This window comes from Kogia breviceps, chromosome 10 (assembly GCF_026419965.1).
Source record: "Kogia breviceps isolate mKogBre1 chromosome 10, mKogBre1 haplotype 1, whole genome shotgun sequence".
Classification (NCBI taxonomy): Eukaryota; Metazoa; Chordata; class Mammalia; order Artiodactyla; family Physeteridae; genus Kogia; species Kogia breviceps.
Genome location: NC_081319.1, coordinates 73,096,398 through 73,112,082, shown reverse-complemented (window position 1 = coordinate 73,112,082; position 15,685 = coordinate 73,096,398). Strand labels below are relative to the sequence as shown.

At 50.4% G+C, this 15,685-nt stretch overlaps 1 protein-coding gene across 2 annotated transcripts in view; it reads left to right on the top strand.

Moving 5' to 3' along the window:
• KIF6 (kinesin family member 6) overlaps positions 1 to 15,685 on the top strand; it is a 400,730-nt gene that overhangs the window by 381,274 nt on the left and 3,771 nt on the right. The window contains exons 19-21 of one of the 2 annotated variants that reach the window (XM_067006146.1): positions 912 to 1,009; positions 10,816 to 10,905; positions 12,517 to 12,623. In XM_067006146.1, coding sequence (XP_066862247.1) covers positions 912 to 1,009; positions 10,816 to 10,905; positions 12,517 to 12,623 — 295 coding nt within the window. Of the gene's footprint in view, positions 1 to 911; positions 1,010 to 10,815; positions 10,906 to 12,516; positions 12,624 to 15,685 lie in introns of those variants that run through there. The other variant, XM_067006147.1, reaches the window with a different exon arrangement.

Genomic DNA, 15,685 nt, shown 5'->3' with positions numbered 1-15,685 from the left:
CACTTTCTAGCCGGCGGGTGTACCCTGAGTGGGGCAGGTAAAAAGGCTTAACCCTCATTAGAATATAGGAGGTGATGAGAAACTGCCCCACAACAGCCTCTGAGCAAGATGGGGAGGAAGTGGGAAATGGCCTGGAAGCAGCTGCTCGCAAGCCTCCCGTGCTCTCATGTTCTGGGAGAAGCGCGGGGCATTCTGCTAAGACTCAGATCAGCTGGGGCTTAATCACCGCTCAGGAGACCTGTGTGGAGACACGCAAGGTTTCCAGGACCCTGCTGGAGCTGCCCCCACTTGCATGATGCATGAGGAATGCATCGCTCCTGACTGCCAGCATCTCTTTGGGACGAAGGAAAGCAAAGCCAGAAAGGACTTCTGGAGAACTGTCAGATCACATTTTAAACACTTTTTCTGAGCTTCAAAAAGTAATACAGGGCTTCCCTGGTGGCACAGTGGTTGGGAGTCCGCCTGCTGATGCAGGGGACACGGGTTCGTGCCCCGGTCCGGGAGGATCCCACATGCCGCGGAGCAGCTGGGCCCGTGAGCCATGGCAGCTGAGCCTGCGCGTCCGGAGCCTGTGCTCCGCAACGGGAGAGGCCACAACAGTGAGCGGCCCGTGTACCGCAAAAAAAAAAAAAAAAAAAAAAAAAAGTGATACAGGCTCAATTTGGAGAACTTAGAAAACACAGAAAAGTACAAAGAATAAATCAAACATTACCCATTATCCTGCCATCCAAAGAGAATGTCTTGATGCCCATCATAAAGGTCATGACTACATCTAGATTTATTTTTTTCCCACACATGTACATACCAACTTGTCTAGCTGGCTTTTTCCCTTCAAGAAATAACATCAAAGACATTTTCCCCATGCCATTAGATTCATGCTTACACTGTGAAACTTTCTCTTGGACCAACAGGTAAACTCCCCAGCAGTGAATTCATTGAATCACATGAAACCCTTTCCCCAGATGCCAGAATCCCAGCACGAAAGGTCCCAGCTTCTCTCTAACAAAAGGTAAGGGGAGAACCCTGCGACGGGTTTGGGATGCCCAGAAAAGATGCCCTACCTCTCCTCAACCCAGTCTTGATGCTCTAAGTGTAGGCTGCATGATCCGGGAAGATGAGTGACTTTCACTGTTAAAGTAGTTGAAAATACTCAGGCCAGTGGCTCTCAGGCTTCACTGGAGTGCCGCGCCCCCTCCCCCACCCCGGCCCTTTCCCTCCGGCTCTGACAGCCAGTGGACCTACTGCCACAGTGACAAGAGAAGCAGTTTAACCAAACTGTGCAAGCCCTGGTCCTGCCGCTGGGTAGGAAGAAGTGGTTGGCAGTAGTGGGAGGCCGAGGGAGGGGGGACCTGTGGAGGGGGTGTTGGGTAAGGCAGAGGGGAGTCAGCCTGCCAGGACCCAGGGACCTCTGGTTAGTGACTCTGTCCTAGCACAGACTCAGGAGAGACGTGGGCAGCCTCCCATGAGGACGCCCAGAGCCAGTGTCCCTGAGTGATGGCCTGAGCCAGCACAGACTACACTTCCCACACACATACCTTCTGAAGGCAGGTTCCTTCTCATGCCACCCGCGTTATTGTCTCTTTCCAACCACACAGCGCGGGCGGTAGAGCCAATGACACCTGCCTCATCCATCGTCCATCCCTGAGACAGGCCCGCTGTCTGCATGGCAGAGACCAGGCCAGCATGAGTGGGGCCTCGGCCTCGACTGCCAAGGAACGCCCTTTGCCTGGGTCTGAGCAGGAGCTGAGTTCTCACGTTGGAAATGTGAAATAGAGCTTTTTTTTTTTTTTTTTTTTTTTTTTTTTGCGGTACTGTCACTGCTGTGGCCTCTCCCATTGAGGAGCACAGGCTCCGGACACGCAGGCTCAGCAGCCATGGCTCATGGGCCCAGCCACTCCGCGGCATATGGGATCTTCCCGGACCGGGGCACGAACCCGTGTCCCCCGCATCGGCAGGCGGACCCTCAACCACTGCGCCACCAGGGAAGCCCTGAAGTAGAGCTTTTTAAAAGGGGTTGGGGAGAGGGTTGCCAGACGGTGTCCCTGATCCGATGACGTGATGAGAATGGCAATGACCTCCATAGTCTTCTTTTCAAAAACCCATAACCCTGGTTGAGTCATGAGGAAAATGTCAGACAAGTCCCAGTTGAGGGGCATTCTACAAAATACCTGACCAGTACTCTTCAAAACTGTCAAGGGCAAGAAAATTCTGAGAAACTGTCACAGACAAGAGGAGCCTAAGGAGATATGATGGCCAAAAGTAATGTGCTATCCTGGATGGGAACTAGATCAGAAAAACTAAGAAAATCCAAATAACGAACAGACAGTAGTTAATAATAATGTATCAGTATTGGTTCCTTAGTTGTGACAAATGTACCACACTAATATAAGATTATATAATGAGGGAAACTGGGTATGGGGTATACGGGAACTCTCTGTACTATCTTTGCAACTTTTCTCTAAATCTGAAACTATTCTTAAAACAAAACAAAACAGCCAACCAGAGAGCTGTCCACCACCTGGCTGACATTTTCCCTGGACCTCTTCACATCCCCCAACCTGGCCCTCAGGGCCAGCACTTTGGCTTGTATTCTAGCTTTAGGAAACATCTCCAACGTGAGCCCCTAAGCCCCAGGTTAACAGCCGGCAAGGTGTGTTCTGTTTGGCTACGCTGGTGTTTTAAAAGGCAATGTAGATCCACAAAAGAAAAAATTGATAAGTTTGACTATATTAAAATGGAAAATGCTGCTCTGTGAAAGACACTGTTAAGAGAGTGAAAAGATAAACCACAGACTGGGAGAAAATATTTGAAAAACATATATAAATGGGCAAAAGATCTGAACAGCCACATCACCAAAGAAGATATACAGGTGGCAAATAAGTGTATAACAGGATACTCTGTATCATATGTCATTGCGGAAATACAAATTAAAGCAATAATGAGACACCATTCCACACCTGTGAGAATGGCTAAAATAAAAGAAAACTGATACCACCAAATGCTGGTGAGGATGTGGAGCAACAGGAACTCTCATTCACTGCTGGTGGGAATGCAAAATGGCACAGCCTCTTGGGAAAACAGTTTGGTGGTTTCTTACTAAACGAAACATACCCTTACCATACGATTCATCAATCATGCTCCTTTGTGTTTACCAAAATTAGTTGAAAACTTACATCCACACTTACATATGGTTGTTTATAGATGTATTCATAATTGCCTAAAACTGGAAGCAAGCCAAGATGTCCTTCAAAAGGTGAATGAAAAAACAAAACAAATGGTACATCTATATTTAATGATAAAAAGAAATGAGCTATTGAGCCATGAAAATACATGGAGGAAACTTAAATGCATATCACTAAGTGATGAAGCCAGTCTGAAAAGACTACATACTGTATGATTCCAGCTACAACATTCTGGAAAGGGCAAAACTATGCACACAGGTAGAAAGATCAGTGGTTGCCGGGAGAGAGGGCAGGTGTGGAAAGGATGAATAGGGAGAGCACAGAGGATTTTTAAGGCAGTGAAACTATGCTGTAGGATACTGTAATGATGGATATACAATAGTATGCGTTTGTCACAATCCATAGAATCGTACAACAGAAAGAGTGAACCCCGACGTGAGCTGTGGACATCAGTTAGTAATAATGGTTCATCAGTTGTAACAAACGTACAACACTAATGCAAGATGTTAGTAATAGGGGAAAATACAAGCCGGGAGAGAGAGGATACATGCGAATTCTCTGTACTATTTGCTTAATATTCTGTTAACCTAAAACTTTTGTAAAAAAAATAGTCCATTCATTTTTTTAAAAAAAATTAAAGTCAGTGTAAGTAGGCAGCTGCACTTCTCCGTGGCAATACAGAGCTTGGCATTAGTGTCCCACACGGGCCCTCTCTGTGCCTTCCCTTGGGTACCTGCTAATCTCTGGGATACTTGAGTTTCCAACCCCTAATATCTTCCTGCTGCCCCACACTGGGCCCCCTCCCTGAAACCCCAGGACTCCACAGAGCATGTCTGAAAAACACTAGTCCAACCAGCCCAGAGCTTCCCGCAGTCATTGCTCTGGCTCCAATCTGAGCCTCTCGAGTGTCCACCACACGAGAATAAGCCCTCCTCCCCAGTGTGAGCCTTCTCAGAACCCCTGGCTATTTCTCCAGCTTCTTTTCTTTCTTCTTCCAAGCTCCTACTGGTAGGAGTATCCTGCCCAGCAAATAGGAAGCTCCAGCTCTAACTTTTCTTTTGCTTCAAGACAATGAAGTGTGTGTGTGTGTGTGTGTGTGTGTGTGTGTGTGTGTGTGTGTGTGTGTGTGTGTGTTGGGAAAGGCCCGGTGAAACTACTCTAGGGCTATAAGGTAGACATAGACCGTGCCTGCCAAGTGAAGCTCAGAACCTTGAATTTCAAAGGCGTGTATCAGGTTACCTATAGGAGCTTCTCCCCAAATCATACTCCCTGAGCTCTACCCCCAGCACTTTTGATGATGCTGGAAGGAGGGTCTTTGGGGAATGGACTCTCAGGTAGGCTCGGGGCGCTGTTCAGGCTCTGTCATCTGTGGTGGCAGCTGGTGCTCTGGTGGGATCTCTAACCTTTGGCAGAGATAACCAAGTGTCCTGAAAAGTGTCTGTTAAGACACTTGGGCTATGAGCGGTCGGCACCCCTAAATTCCTTCCCACAGAGTAGTTCAGATACCATTCATTGTGGGTGGAAAGGTTACAGTGGACAGGTGAGAGGAAAAGGGTCCTGCTAGAGACTGGCAAGGGCAAGGTCTTGGGCTCCTCCTCTGATGAAGAAGTCACCCACCACTGCTTTAAAAAGCTGGCAGAGAAGAGCTCACAGAGCTCTACCAGGGGTGAGGCAGGGAGGAGACCCTGTCCCCGGTCATCGTGGCTTCACAGACATTCTCTGTGAACAGCCAACTGTGGAGGATTAGTTGTTGGTGTCCTTAAATTCTCCAAGGAGACTTCTCCAAGGCTCTCCTCTCTTACGGTAATCAGATCTCCTGTCATATACCGAGGGCTCTAAGGGCCAGGAACTGAACACGTGTGTGATGTATGTGCTATCGTTGTGCCCATTTTACAGATGCGAACACTCTGGCTCCAAGAGATCAATTAACTTGCTAGGGTCACCCAGCTAATAAAAGGTGGGTTGGAACCCAGGCCTGTCAGCATCTGGCCACCCCTCACCCCTCACTCCTCACATCAGTTTCCTTTAACCTTAATGACCATGACCGTCCTTTAGGGACACATGTGTATCCTGTTGTTTAGCAGAAGGTGACACTTTCCCACTCATACTCTGCACTATTTCGTACAAATGTGTTTTCCTCATATTCTTTCAAGTGCCAGGTCCTCCTGCTTGGGGTCCCCACTCTTTCCATGTGTCCACGATCTGATTTTCCCAAGAGACCAAGATTTTCAAAGAGCAAAACTATGGCTCCTTAGAAGGCCAACCTCTGACTGGAAAACCAGAGCTCCCTTGGATTGGGAACTCCAATCCAAGGATGGGATGATTGGCCCCATCATTTCAGTTGAGAAACCCTGAAATCAATCCCATTTCACTAATGAGAAAACTGAGGCCCTGGAAGGGAACGTGATGCTCTGAACTCTGGGGTTAACAATGGGACTAGCTGCAGCTTCAGCCTGAGCTCCAGGCTCCATGTTGAGCCACGGTTTTTCCTTCCTTCCTTCCCCCCCGGCCCCCCATGCTCCCCTGCCTCCCCCTCTCTCCCCCTCACTCCTTCACTCCCTTCTTCCCCTCCCCTTCCCCCACTTTATTGCTCTACCTAACCCCTCCCACCCTACGTTGCTTTTCCCCCTTTTCTCATCCTCCTCCCGATGCTTCCACCCCCTCTTCCCATGCTCCCTCTTGGCCAAGGCCACTCTCTATTGTTTGTCCATTTGTCCATCCCTCTGACAGCTTCTCTGAGAGAGTGTCCACCCTGGAATGGGTCTAAGAACTGGCCACTGGGCAGGCCTCCTAGGATCTCCTCGGGAAACACCGTTAGAATCCTCCCCCAGCATCTACCTTGTCTGAGAGGCAGGGCCTATCCTGGCCTGGCCTTCCTGGATATTCCTTAGGTATCCCAAGTTAAGGAGACCCCTGGATGTGCTTGCCAAGAGATCCTGAACCTTGAAGTTCAGAACCTTGGATCTCAAAGGTGCCCATCAGCTCCCCATGGGTTACCTGCAAGGAGTCCCCTCAGTTTAGACTTACACAAAGGGTGCTCTTCTGGGTGCTGGCCCTCGGGCAAGCCAGCTCCCCCTTTGGGATCCCCTCGTCTCATCCGTAAGATGCGTTGAGGTCCCTCTGACACTATTCTTCCACGAGCAGGCGAGTGTTCCGGGGCCACTGAAGAGCTGCTGGAACAGGAGAGTGAGAGTCCAGCTACCTGTCTCCCCTGAGCTCCAGAGAGGCTGCTCCTGATGGACCCACCGCAGCCCGGGGGCTGGTCCTCTGCTCCTCGGGTTCTGACAGAAACCTGATGTCATCACTTCCCCAGGGATGCTCTGGGCCTGTGGGCTGATCACACTAAATTCACAACACTCTGATGGGCAACCATGATTAGGAGGCCTAATTACTATTACTATTACTTACTAATCCTTGTGAAGGAAGAGATGATTAATTCTGATGGCTGGTATGTGCTGTCTCCAGAAGGAATGTCAGCGCGAGAAGTGAATTCACCATCAAAGGCTCGTGAGTCACGAGAAAGGACAAAAAGTCATTTGTGGTATGACCCTGAGGGTTCAGAGGCCGAGCTATGGCATCCAGGGATGCTCCTGCAGCCTCGGGGCTGGAGGAGCCCCAAGCCTTCACACTGCGCCATCCTCCTGTGGGAGCTGCTCAAGGCAATGGGATGGGCAGCTGGGCCTCTGCAGAGGGTGCTGGATGCCCCCATCTGTCCTGTCACCTCCATCTCTGCCCTCTTCCACCCACTCCCAAACCTCAACAGTTAGCACCTGTGAGCACTCCCTGGAATCTTAGGAAAGGTTCGGCCGGGAAACCATTGAGTTCATGAGCCATTTGTGTGCCAGTGGCTTGATCTCGCAAGACTTGTTGCAGCTTCCAAACTGACCGTGACCTGGTGTCATTGCAGCACCTGCGGGATGGAAAGCCCTTTCTCCTTCCCTAGTTGAGGCCTGCACCAGGAACCATTCGGAAGGAGCCCTAGGAACTTGTCTCTGTTCTCCAAAGAAAGGCATGCAGAGCCTGCCACCTTGTGGCTGCCTCTGGTCCTACAGTGGCCCTCATCAGACAGCACAGATGCTCAGCTCACCCGAAGACTCAGTGCAGAGTCTCTGGGATACTGGGAAATAGACATCTGAGGCGGGGAAAAAAAAAAATCCCAAGCTCTGATTTCCTTTACCATTTGTAGGACCCACAGTCCTGAGCCGGTGGAGGCAGGCCCAGGGTAAGAGGCCCTGCCCTGGCTCAGACAGGAGAGGGCAGAAGACAGGAGCGGGAGAGGAGGCAGTGCCCACGGCTGGGACAGTAGGTTATTTATTGCACCTGTGGAGAGCCTGGGGCTGCTGACGCGTGCTGAGCAAAGCCAGAGCACCTGTCTCTAACCCTGCCTGCCAGTCACCCCCAGAGTCCCCATCTGTGAAATGCGTGTTCTGGCCAGGTGACTTCGGAGGCCTCTTTCTCTCCGATATTGTGTCTGGGCAGGACATTGCAAAGCAAGGGAGGGGATCCCGTCATGTCACTGACATCCCAGGTTAGCTTGCCTCTCCACCTCCCAAGGGGTGCTGTTGGGTCCCACTATTTCCCAACTGAGACTCCAAGGCAAGGAGCGCACATCAGTTAAATGGGCTCATGCATCTGCATGAGCTGTTGGGTCTAACTCCTCGCTCAGGGAGCACAGAGCCAGTCAGCCAGGGCCACCCAGGGTCGGTCCATGTGGCCAGGGATAAGCCATGTATCTCCAGCATGTGTTTCCTCAGAATGCCAGAGCTGAGTCCGGTTAATAAAGCACAGGTTCTGAAGCCTCACAGAGCTGTGATTAGATCCAGATACTGCCACTTACCACTGGGCAACTTTTAGAATTTCTTTAACCTCTCTAAGCCTCAGCTTTCTCATCTATATAATGGAGATGGTGAGGCTATTGAGAGGAATAAATGGCGTGATGTTTGCAGAGCACCCTCCCAGGACCTGGTGTGCAGATAGTGTCTATAAATGACAGTTGTGATCATTGTTGTTTTTGTTCCATGACCACAGCTGGTACATACGATGCTCTAGCAATGAAAATTAGTGTATAAACCATCTGTTATAGACTGAATGTGTCCCCCAAATTCATATGTTGAACTCTAATCCCCAATGTGAGGGTATTAAGAGAAGGGGCCTTTGGGACCTAATTTGGTCATGAGGGTGGGGCCCTCGAGAATGGAAATAGTGACCTTATAAAAAGAGACCAGAGTCCTAGCTCACTCTACCATGTGAGAACACAGCAAGAAGTTGGCAGTCTGCAACCCAGAAGAAGGCTCTCACCAGAACACAAACATGCTAGTGCCCTGATCTCAGACTTACAGCCTCCAGAACTGTGAGAAATGAATTTCCATTGTTTATAAGCCACTCAGCCTACAGTATTTTGTTATAGCAGCCCAAAGAGACTCAGTCAGAAATCAGTACCAGAAGTGGGGTGTTACTATAACAGATACTTTAAAATGTAGAAGCAGTTTTGGAACCAGGTAATGGGTAGAGGCTGTCAGAGTTTTGAAGCACGTGCTAGAAGATGCTGAGGTTGTCACGAATGGACTTCTAAAGGCAGTTCTGGTGAGGGCTCAGAAAGGAAAGAGGGGAGCTGTAGAGAAAGCTGCTATCTTCTTAGAGAATACGGAAATATTCTCACCTAGAGAATGTTGGTAGAAATATGGATGGTAAAGGCCATTCTGGTGAGGTCTCAGACAGAAATGAGGAACATGTCATTGGACAGTGAAGAAAAGGTGATCTTGTTATAAAGTGGCAAAGAACTTGGCTGAATGGTGTTCATGTTCCAGCGTTTTGTGGAAAGAAGAACTTGCAAGTGATAAAATTGGACATTTAGCTGAGGAGTTTTCTAAGCCAAGTGTTGAGGGAGAGGCTTGGCTCCTCCTGACTGCTTATAGAAAAATACAAGAAGAGAGGAAAGATTTGAAGATGGAATTATTAAGCAAAAAGGAACTAGAACTTAAAGATTTGGAAAATTCTCAGCCTATCCGTACAGCAAAAAATGAGAAAACATCTTCAGAAGAGAACGCTAGGAGATTAGTGTGGGTGTGAATCCCAGACTTCATCAGCCTCCCTAGCAGGAAAACTGCCAGACTGAATTGAAGCAGAAGGAGATGGGAGGAAGAAAGGAAAGCTGGTGGACTTCTTGGACCTCACAGGATAGGACCATAGAGCTATTCTGTTGTGAATGGGCACTATCCTTCAAGACAAGGGAAGAATGACCCCAAAGGCAATTCAGAGATCATCACAGCTGCCTCCTCCGTTTCAAAAGGGGAGACCATAGCCTTGCTTTCAACAATCCAGACAGCCTCTGCCCAAGGCTGTGGGGGTGGGGCCGATCAGCAGAACTATGAGGGCACGACCCCTGCCCAGCAGAGCCCAGCAGCAACTCCACCCATGGGCCCAGAAGACAGGACCTTCACCCCAGTGGGTCCGGAGGGTAGAGCGTCAAGCCAAAGAGGATTGTTCTCAAGCCCTAGGATCTCATGGAGTTTGCATTGCTAGGTTTGGGACTTGCTTGGGACCTGTCACTCCCTCCTTCTTTCCTGTTTCTCCCTTTTGGAGTGGAAATGTCTATCCTGTGCTTGTCCCATCATTGCATTTTGGAAGCACATAACTTGTCTGGTTTTACAGGTCCACAGCTGGCAAGGCATTTTTGCCTTAGGATGAAGCATACCTTGAGTGTCACCCATATCTGATTTATTTAGATGATATTTCAATGGATGAGATTTTGGACTTTAGAGTTGATGCTGGCATAAGTCAGGGGCTGGTGGAATGGAATGAATGTATTTTACATGAGAAGGACTTGAATGGGGGGAGGGGCGGGGGCAGAATGTTATAAACTGAATGTGTCCTCCAAAAATTCATATGTTGAAGTCTAACCTCCAAAGTGATAGTCTTTGGAGGTGGGCCTTTAAGGTGGGGCCCTCATGAATGGGATTAGTGCCCTGATGAGAAGAGGCCAGAGACGTAGCTCACTCTCTTTCTACCATGCGAGAACACAACAAGAAGTTGGCAGTTTTGACCATGCTGATACCCTGATCTCAGACTTCCAGCCTCCAGAGAGAAATATATTCCTGTTGTTTAAGCCACCCAGTCTATGCTGTTCTGGTATAGCAGCTTGAACTGACTAATCATCATCCACAACAGAGGATTCTTGGCTTCTGCCATAGCCAGCTTGAGCTGCCATACCAGAATGTCACAGACTAAGCAGCTTAAACAACAGGAACTTATTTATTTCTCATAGTTCTGGAGGCTGGGAAGTCCAAGATCAAGGTCCACAGGATCTGCTTCTGGTAAGAACCCTCTCCCTGGTTTTCAGACGACTGCCTCCTCTCTGTGCCCTCACCTGGTAGAGAGATGGCTCTGATCTCTCCTCCTCTTCTTATAAGGACATCAATCCTATAATGGGGGCTCCACCCTCATGACCTCATCCAAACTAATTACCTTCCCAAGGCCCCACCTCCAGATACCATCACACTGGGGATTCGATTTCAACATATGAATTTTGGGGAGACAAACTTTCAGTCCATACAGCTCCTAGGTATAAACTCTAAATTTCTCTTCTGTAAACCTCCTCCCATACCTTTTTCTTTTGTCGACTTGTCTCTTGCAGTGACATGTATGCCAGGAAAATTCTGCCCTCGCCTGGCCCCCTCCTGCACAGCCAGGAGCAGAGCAGCCCCAGCACCCCCCTGGAGGACAGGTCTGTGGTCTTCCCTCTCTGACACCTGTGACAGCCGCTGCCGTGGGTGCAGCAGGCTGATATTTCCAATCTGCTTCCCTCACAACCCAAGGAGCTCCTTGTGCGGTGGCCTCACAGACAGAGCCTAGGGCAGGCCTCCACTGTGGTACCCCAGGAATTCCCTGGGATCCCTCACAGATGCCAACTCCCAGAGCCAAGGAATTTTCCCCAGGGTCACCGGGGCCCCATGCAGGCAGAGTGGCTTCATGTATCCTTGTAAATGACGTACCTGGGGCCATTCAAGGAACAGGAGCCAGCCCAGGGCAGTTCCACGTGGCCCACCAGCCCTGTGCAGAGTCCCCAGGCAGGGAAGGGCATGGAGTTGAGAAGCCTGGCCTCAGGCCTGTGAGCCATTCACTCCAGGATGAACAAAGCAGACGAGGCCTCTCCCCAGCACGTGTCTCCATGCCCTCTGACTAGAATACCTTCATGCCCTTCTTCCTGTGGCAGGCAGGCCATCCCAGGGTGAATTCCACCCACCGTCCCTCCCAACCTTGGACAGAACACACAGCTCCAGAGCTGTCCCAGGCTCCCTGCCGCAACTCTGCTTTATCACTTCTCACCGACTTGCAGCTGGAACGCCAAAAATTACATGTGATAACGAACAACCCTTTGTTATTTATAATCCTCGCTGCCTTCTAAGAGAGTGGATACTGTCACCTGCTGTGTGGAGTGACAGGTGTGAGGATGGACGCTTGGCAGAGCCAGGAGAGCACCTTGCTTTGAATTTTCTCAAGGGGGATTTTATGTATAGGAGGTGGATGGAAAAAGAGGAGGGAGAAGATGACATGCATCCCTCTCTTTTTAAGGGGATTTCACTTCTTACAAATCTCATTGGCCAGAACCTGGTCACCTGACCACACATAGCTGCAAAGAAGGCTGGGAAATGCAGTTTTTTAATGTGGCAACTTGCTGGGCTAAGTATTACAGTTCTGTTTTTAAGGAGAGAAGGGAGAAGATTTATCTCTGTCTCAGGAGCAACTAGCTAAGCCATGGTAGGGGACAGGGATGCAGTGGGGACACATCCTAGAGGATACGACATCTAAGTTGGGTTCTGAAGGAATCTGGCCCCAGGTAGAATGGGCTTGGTTTGGGTAAGTTAGGGGCGGGGGAGGGGGGGTTGCAGGGAGAGGAAGGTGGGGTGAGGGGATGGAGAAGGTGCTGAGTGAGAGAAAGCCTGTGCAGCTGTGTAAGGGTCTGAGGGGAGAGCAGCCCAGGAAGAGGAGACAGCAAGGCAAAGGGCCTGAGGACAGAAGGAACTTGGTGTAACAGAGTAGCAGGGTGGCCAGAGCACAGTGAATGGGCCTACATCACACAGAGACGGAGTTTGAATTTCATTCCAAGAGTGATGAGAAGCCACTAAGGGTTTGAGCCAAAGGACTGGGTGACACGTGCCTCGTCTGGATGCAGAAGGATTGCTGTGGGTGCTGCAGAGAAGGAGGGAGCCGAGGAGGCAGGACCCCACAGCCCCTGGGTGAGATCCAGTCAGTGAATGCAGGAAAGCACTATGGAAAGGTGAGCACTGGGGCCAAACATAAGGCGTAGTAAAGTGTGACCTGTGCTTGTCCCCAGGACCCCGGAGAGGCCAGTGTCGTCGGTCCCACTCACGGGGGACAGCCAGACAGACTCCGACATCCTGGCATTCATCAAGGCCAGACAGAGCATCCTGCAGAGGACAGGTCAGTGCACCTTCCCCAGCGGCTCCTCCAGGGCCATGGTCAAGGGGCAGCGATGGGGGGAGGCTAGAGCAACAATGAGCCGAGGAAGCTGGAAGCTTCCCGAATGTTCCCAAAGCCTCAGGCCTGCCCTTGCAGTCACTTCACATGTGCCTGCCTTGGTCTCCTCCTGGAGAAAGCCCCAGAAGGCAGCATCGGACACACTGAGACAGGCCAAGGGGGTGGCTGGCTTAGGTGCCCCTGCCGTGCTCGGCAAAGCCGCTCTCCCTCCTCCAGATCTTCAGCTCCTCTTGTTGCCTGTTCCCAGAACCCACTCCCCTCTGCCCAGCCCTCTCCAAACAGGAGGGGCTGAGTGATGGTTTGGTAACTTGTTTAACCCCGGCTCAAAATTTCACTCTCCTTTTGGAGCGTGGTCCTTGCCAGCTAGTTGGAGATGTAAATACCACTTGAAAGCCCAGGCCTGAGGACATGTTAACAGTTACAGAAGAAATATGTGGTGTGTCAGAAACAGGAAGAGAAAGAGAAGGCCCTTCCTGGCCTCCATCACTGACCTCTCCCCTTTGTCTTGGCACCTGCCCAGCCACTGTGGACAGGCCTTCTCTTCTCCTTCCTTCTCCCTGGAGACCCACAGGGACTAGACTCCATCCGGGGCCCCCTACCCCAGCCCTGCTTTTAGTCTTAGCCTCATCCCAGCACTGTAATCCAAAGGCTACTAGTCAGGCTTGGTATTGCTTTCACATGGCAAGGCACCTGATGGGTAAAACAACCGACCTGGATCCTATGATGTCGGACACCTGGCCCAAGAGGCTTACACACAGCTTCACTACCAGCTCCCTGCAGTTTAGTTAGTAGGAGGTTTGCACATGGACAGAGCACCCCAAGGAAAGGGTGGCCTTTGTCATATCGTCCTCACCCTCGCTGGGATGCCAGCCTGCTGACTGTTCTTTCTTCACCACTAGCATCAGCAGCATCAGCACCATTGTCAGGTCTTTTCTGAGACCTGGGACCTGACAGCTCTGCCACCAACCTGCCGTGACGCCTTGACCACATAACGTGCCTTCTCTCATCCTCAGGTTCCTTGTCTAAAAAAGAAAAAAAAAAAAATTGAATTCTGATTCAGTGCTCTCCAAGGCCCCATCTCTTCCCCCAAATACTCTAATGATATGTATCAGACACAGAACAATACTGAACAGCTATTCCGTGAATGAACACTGCATTTATTAGGCACCATCTGTATGTCAGGCCCTGTACCAGTGCTGGGGCCATATCAGTGAACAAGACAGACTCAAGCCCTTGACATTCTGGAAGGAAGGAGACAGACAATGACCACATCAACAAAGACATAAGGTCATCCGAGGTGCCAATAAGTGCTTTAAAGTAGCTGAAATATGTAATGTGTAGAGATCCCCAGGGAGACTGGGCGGGGGGAGAGCTTGAAACTGATGGCTGAAGAGTGAGGATGGCGTAGCCATGCGGCTCTGGAAGTGAACCTTCCACTCAGTCTGGGAAGAGCAGAACATGACCAGCCGTGCTGAGGAAGGAGCTTGGCTTGGTTACAGGCTGGGGGAGCCAAGCCAGGGAGCAAGGCCAGATCACATGGACCTTGTAGGTGAGGGTGAGGGCCTTGGCTTGCATTCCAGGAGTGGTGGGAGCTCTGTGAAGAATTTAAACCGTAGCATGATGTGATCTGATCAGTGCTTTTGAAAGCTTGCTCTGGCTGCTGTGTGTAGTGTAGGCTGTGGAGGCCCAGAAGCAGCGTACTTCTCAGGGAAGTACCTTCCCAGGAAGGTCCAGGGAGAGGGTGGCCTGGACTTACCCGTGGCCTGAACGGGACATGTGAGGGTCATGAAGATTCATTTATATACTGAAAGGAATGGCCCAGTGCTGAGTGTGGGGGGAAGGGAATATATGATTTGGGGAAGAGGACCAAAACTGCAGGAGAAAGTTCTTTGAGGAATTGGAGGGGATGATGTCCAGGACATAAGTGGAGGGAGTGTTGGCTTTTGGGGCTGGGAGACACACCCCACAGTGAACAACTTCATAAAAATCAACCGTTATTTGTCCTGTCAAGAAGTCTACAAATAAGCAATACTTTAACGTTATGTTTACTTAGCTTTTGTACACGTAATAGAGATGTGATCATCCAGCCTTCTCAGAAGAGAAGAGGCAGACACCCAAGTTCTATGTCAGGATGGCGTCTTCCTGCTGACACCAGGCCCAGCTGGTGCAGACAGCTGGGCCGAAGACTGGGGCGCTTTTATTACGATGTGTGTGGCAGGTTACCAGTTATACGGTTTTTTTCGCATATATTATTCCCTCAACACTCCTGTAAGGTACCCAGAGCCAAGAGTGTGATTCCCCCTTTTGACAGGAGAGGAAACTGCTCACAAATGGCAGAGCCAGGAGGACCCTGGTCTCCCGTGCTCTCTCCACTGGGCCATGCTGTCTGGAAAGCCACCCTGCTGGCGGGTGTTTTCTCTTGGCCTCCACCCTCCCTGCAGCTGGGGAGCTTTGTTCTCCAAACAAACAGCAGCCTGGAAGTAATTCATCAAAACAAACAGAAGTTCGAGGGTTCAATTTTTATTCTCAAGAGAAAGAAAATAATCCCAGGTTCTTAGTGACCATGGGGCCACAAGGAAGCTGAAAACAGGGTGACAAAGGGTCCCTCTCCGGCCAGGTCGGGGCTGAGAGGCAACAGGTGCAGCCTCCGCCGATGCACAGATGGCCCAGGTCCCACCGCGCAGCGCTTTCTACACAGCCCACTTATCAGGCCTCCCCGGCAGGCAAACACACAGGCCGGGGCCCAGGCGCTTCCCCAGCCAAAGCAAACACTCCGTCTCCCCTGGCCTGGGCCCCTCTGCTCTTCATTTCGCGGCGCTGTCTGCCTGGGCTCCTTCAGAAGTGCTCACTCATCATGGGGAATCTGTGACCGTCAGCCTGGGAGCAGGAGCCCAGAAATTTAACACAAGCCTCGCCCAACTTGTCCAGCTCTTAGACTTCACCAAGGGCCAAGATGAATCTACTTGACTTAGGATTTGTGGAAAAGCTGTGGAGCGTTTAAATCC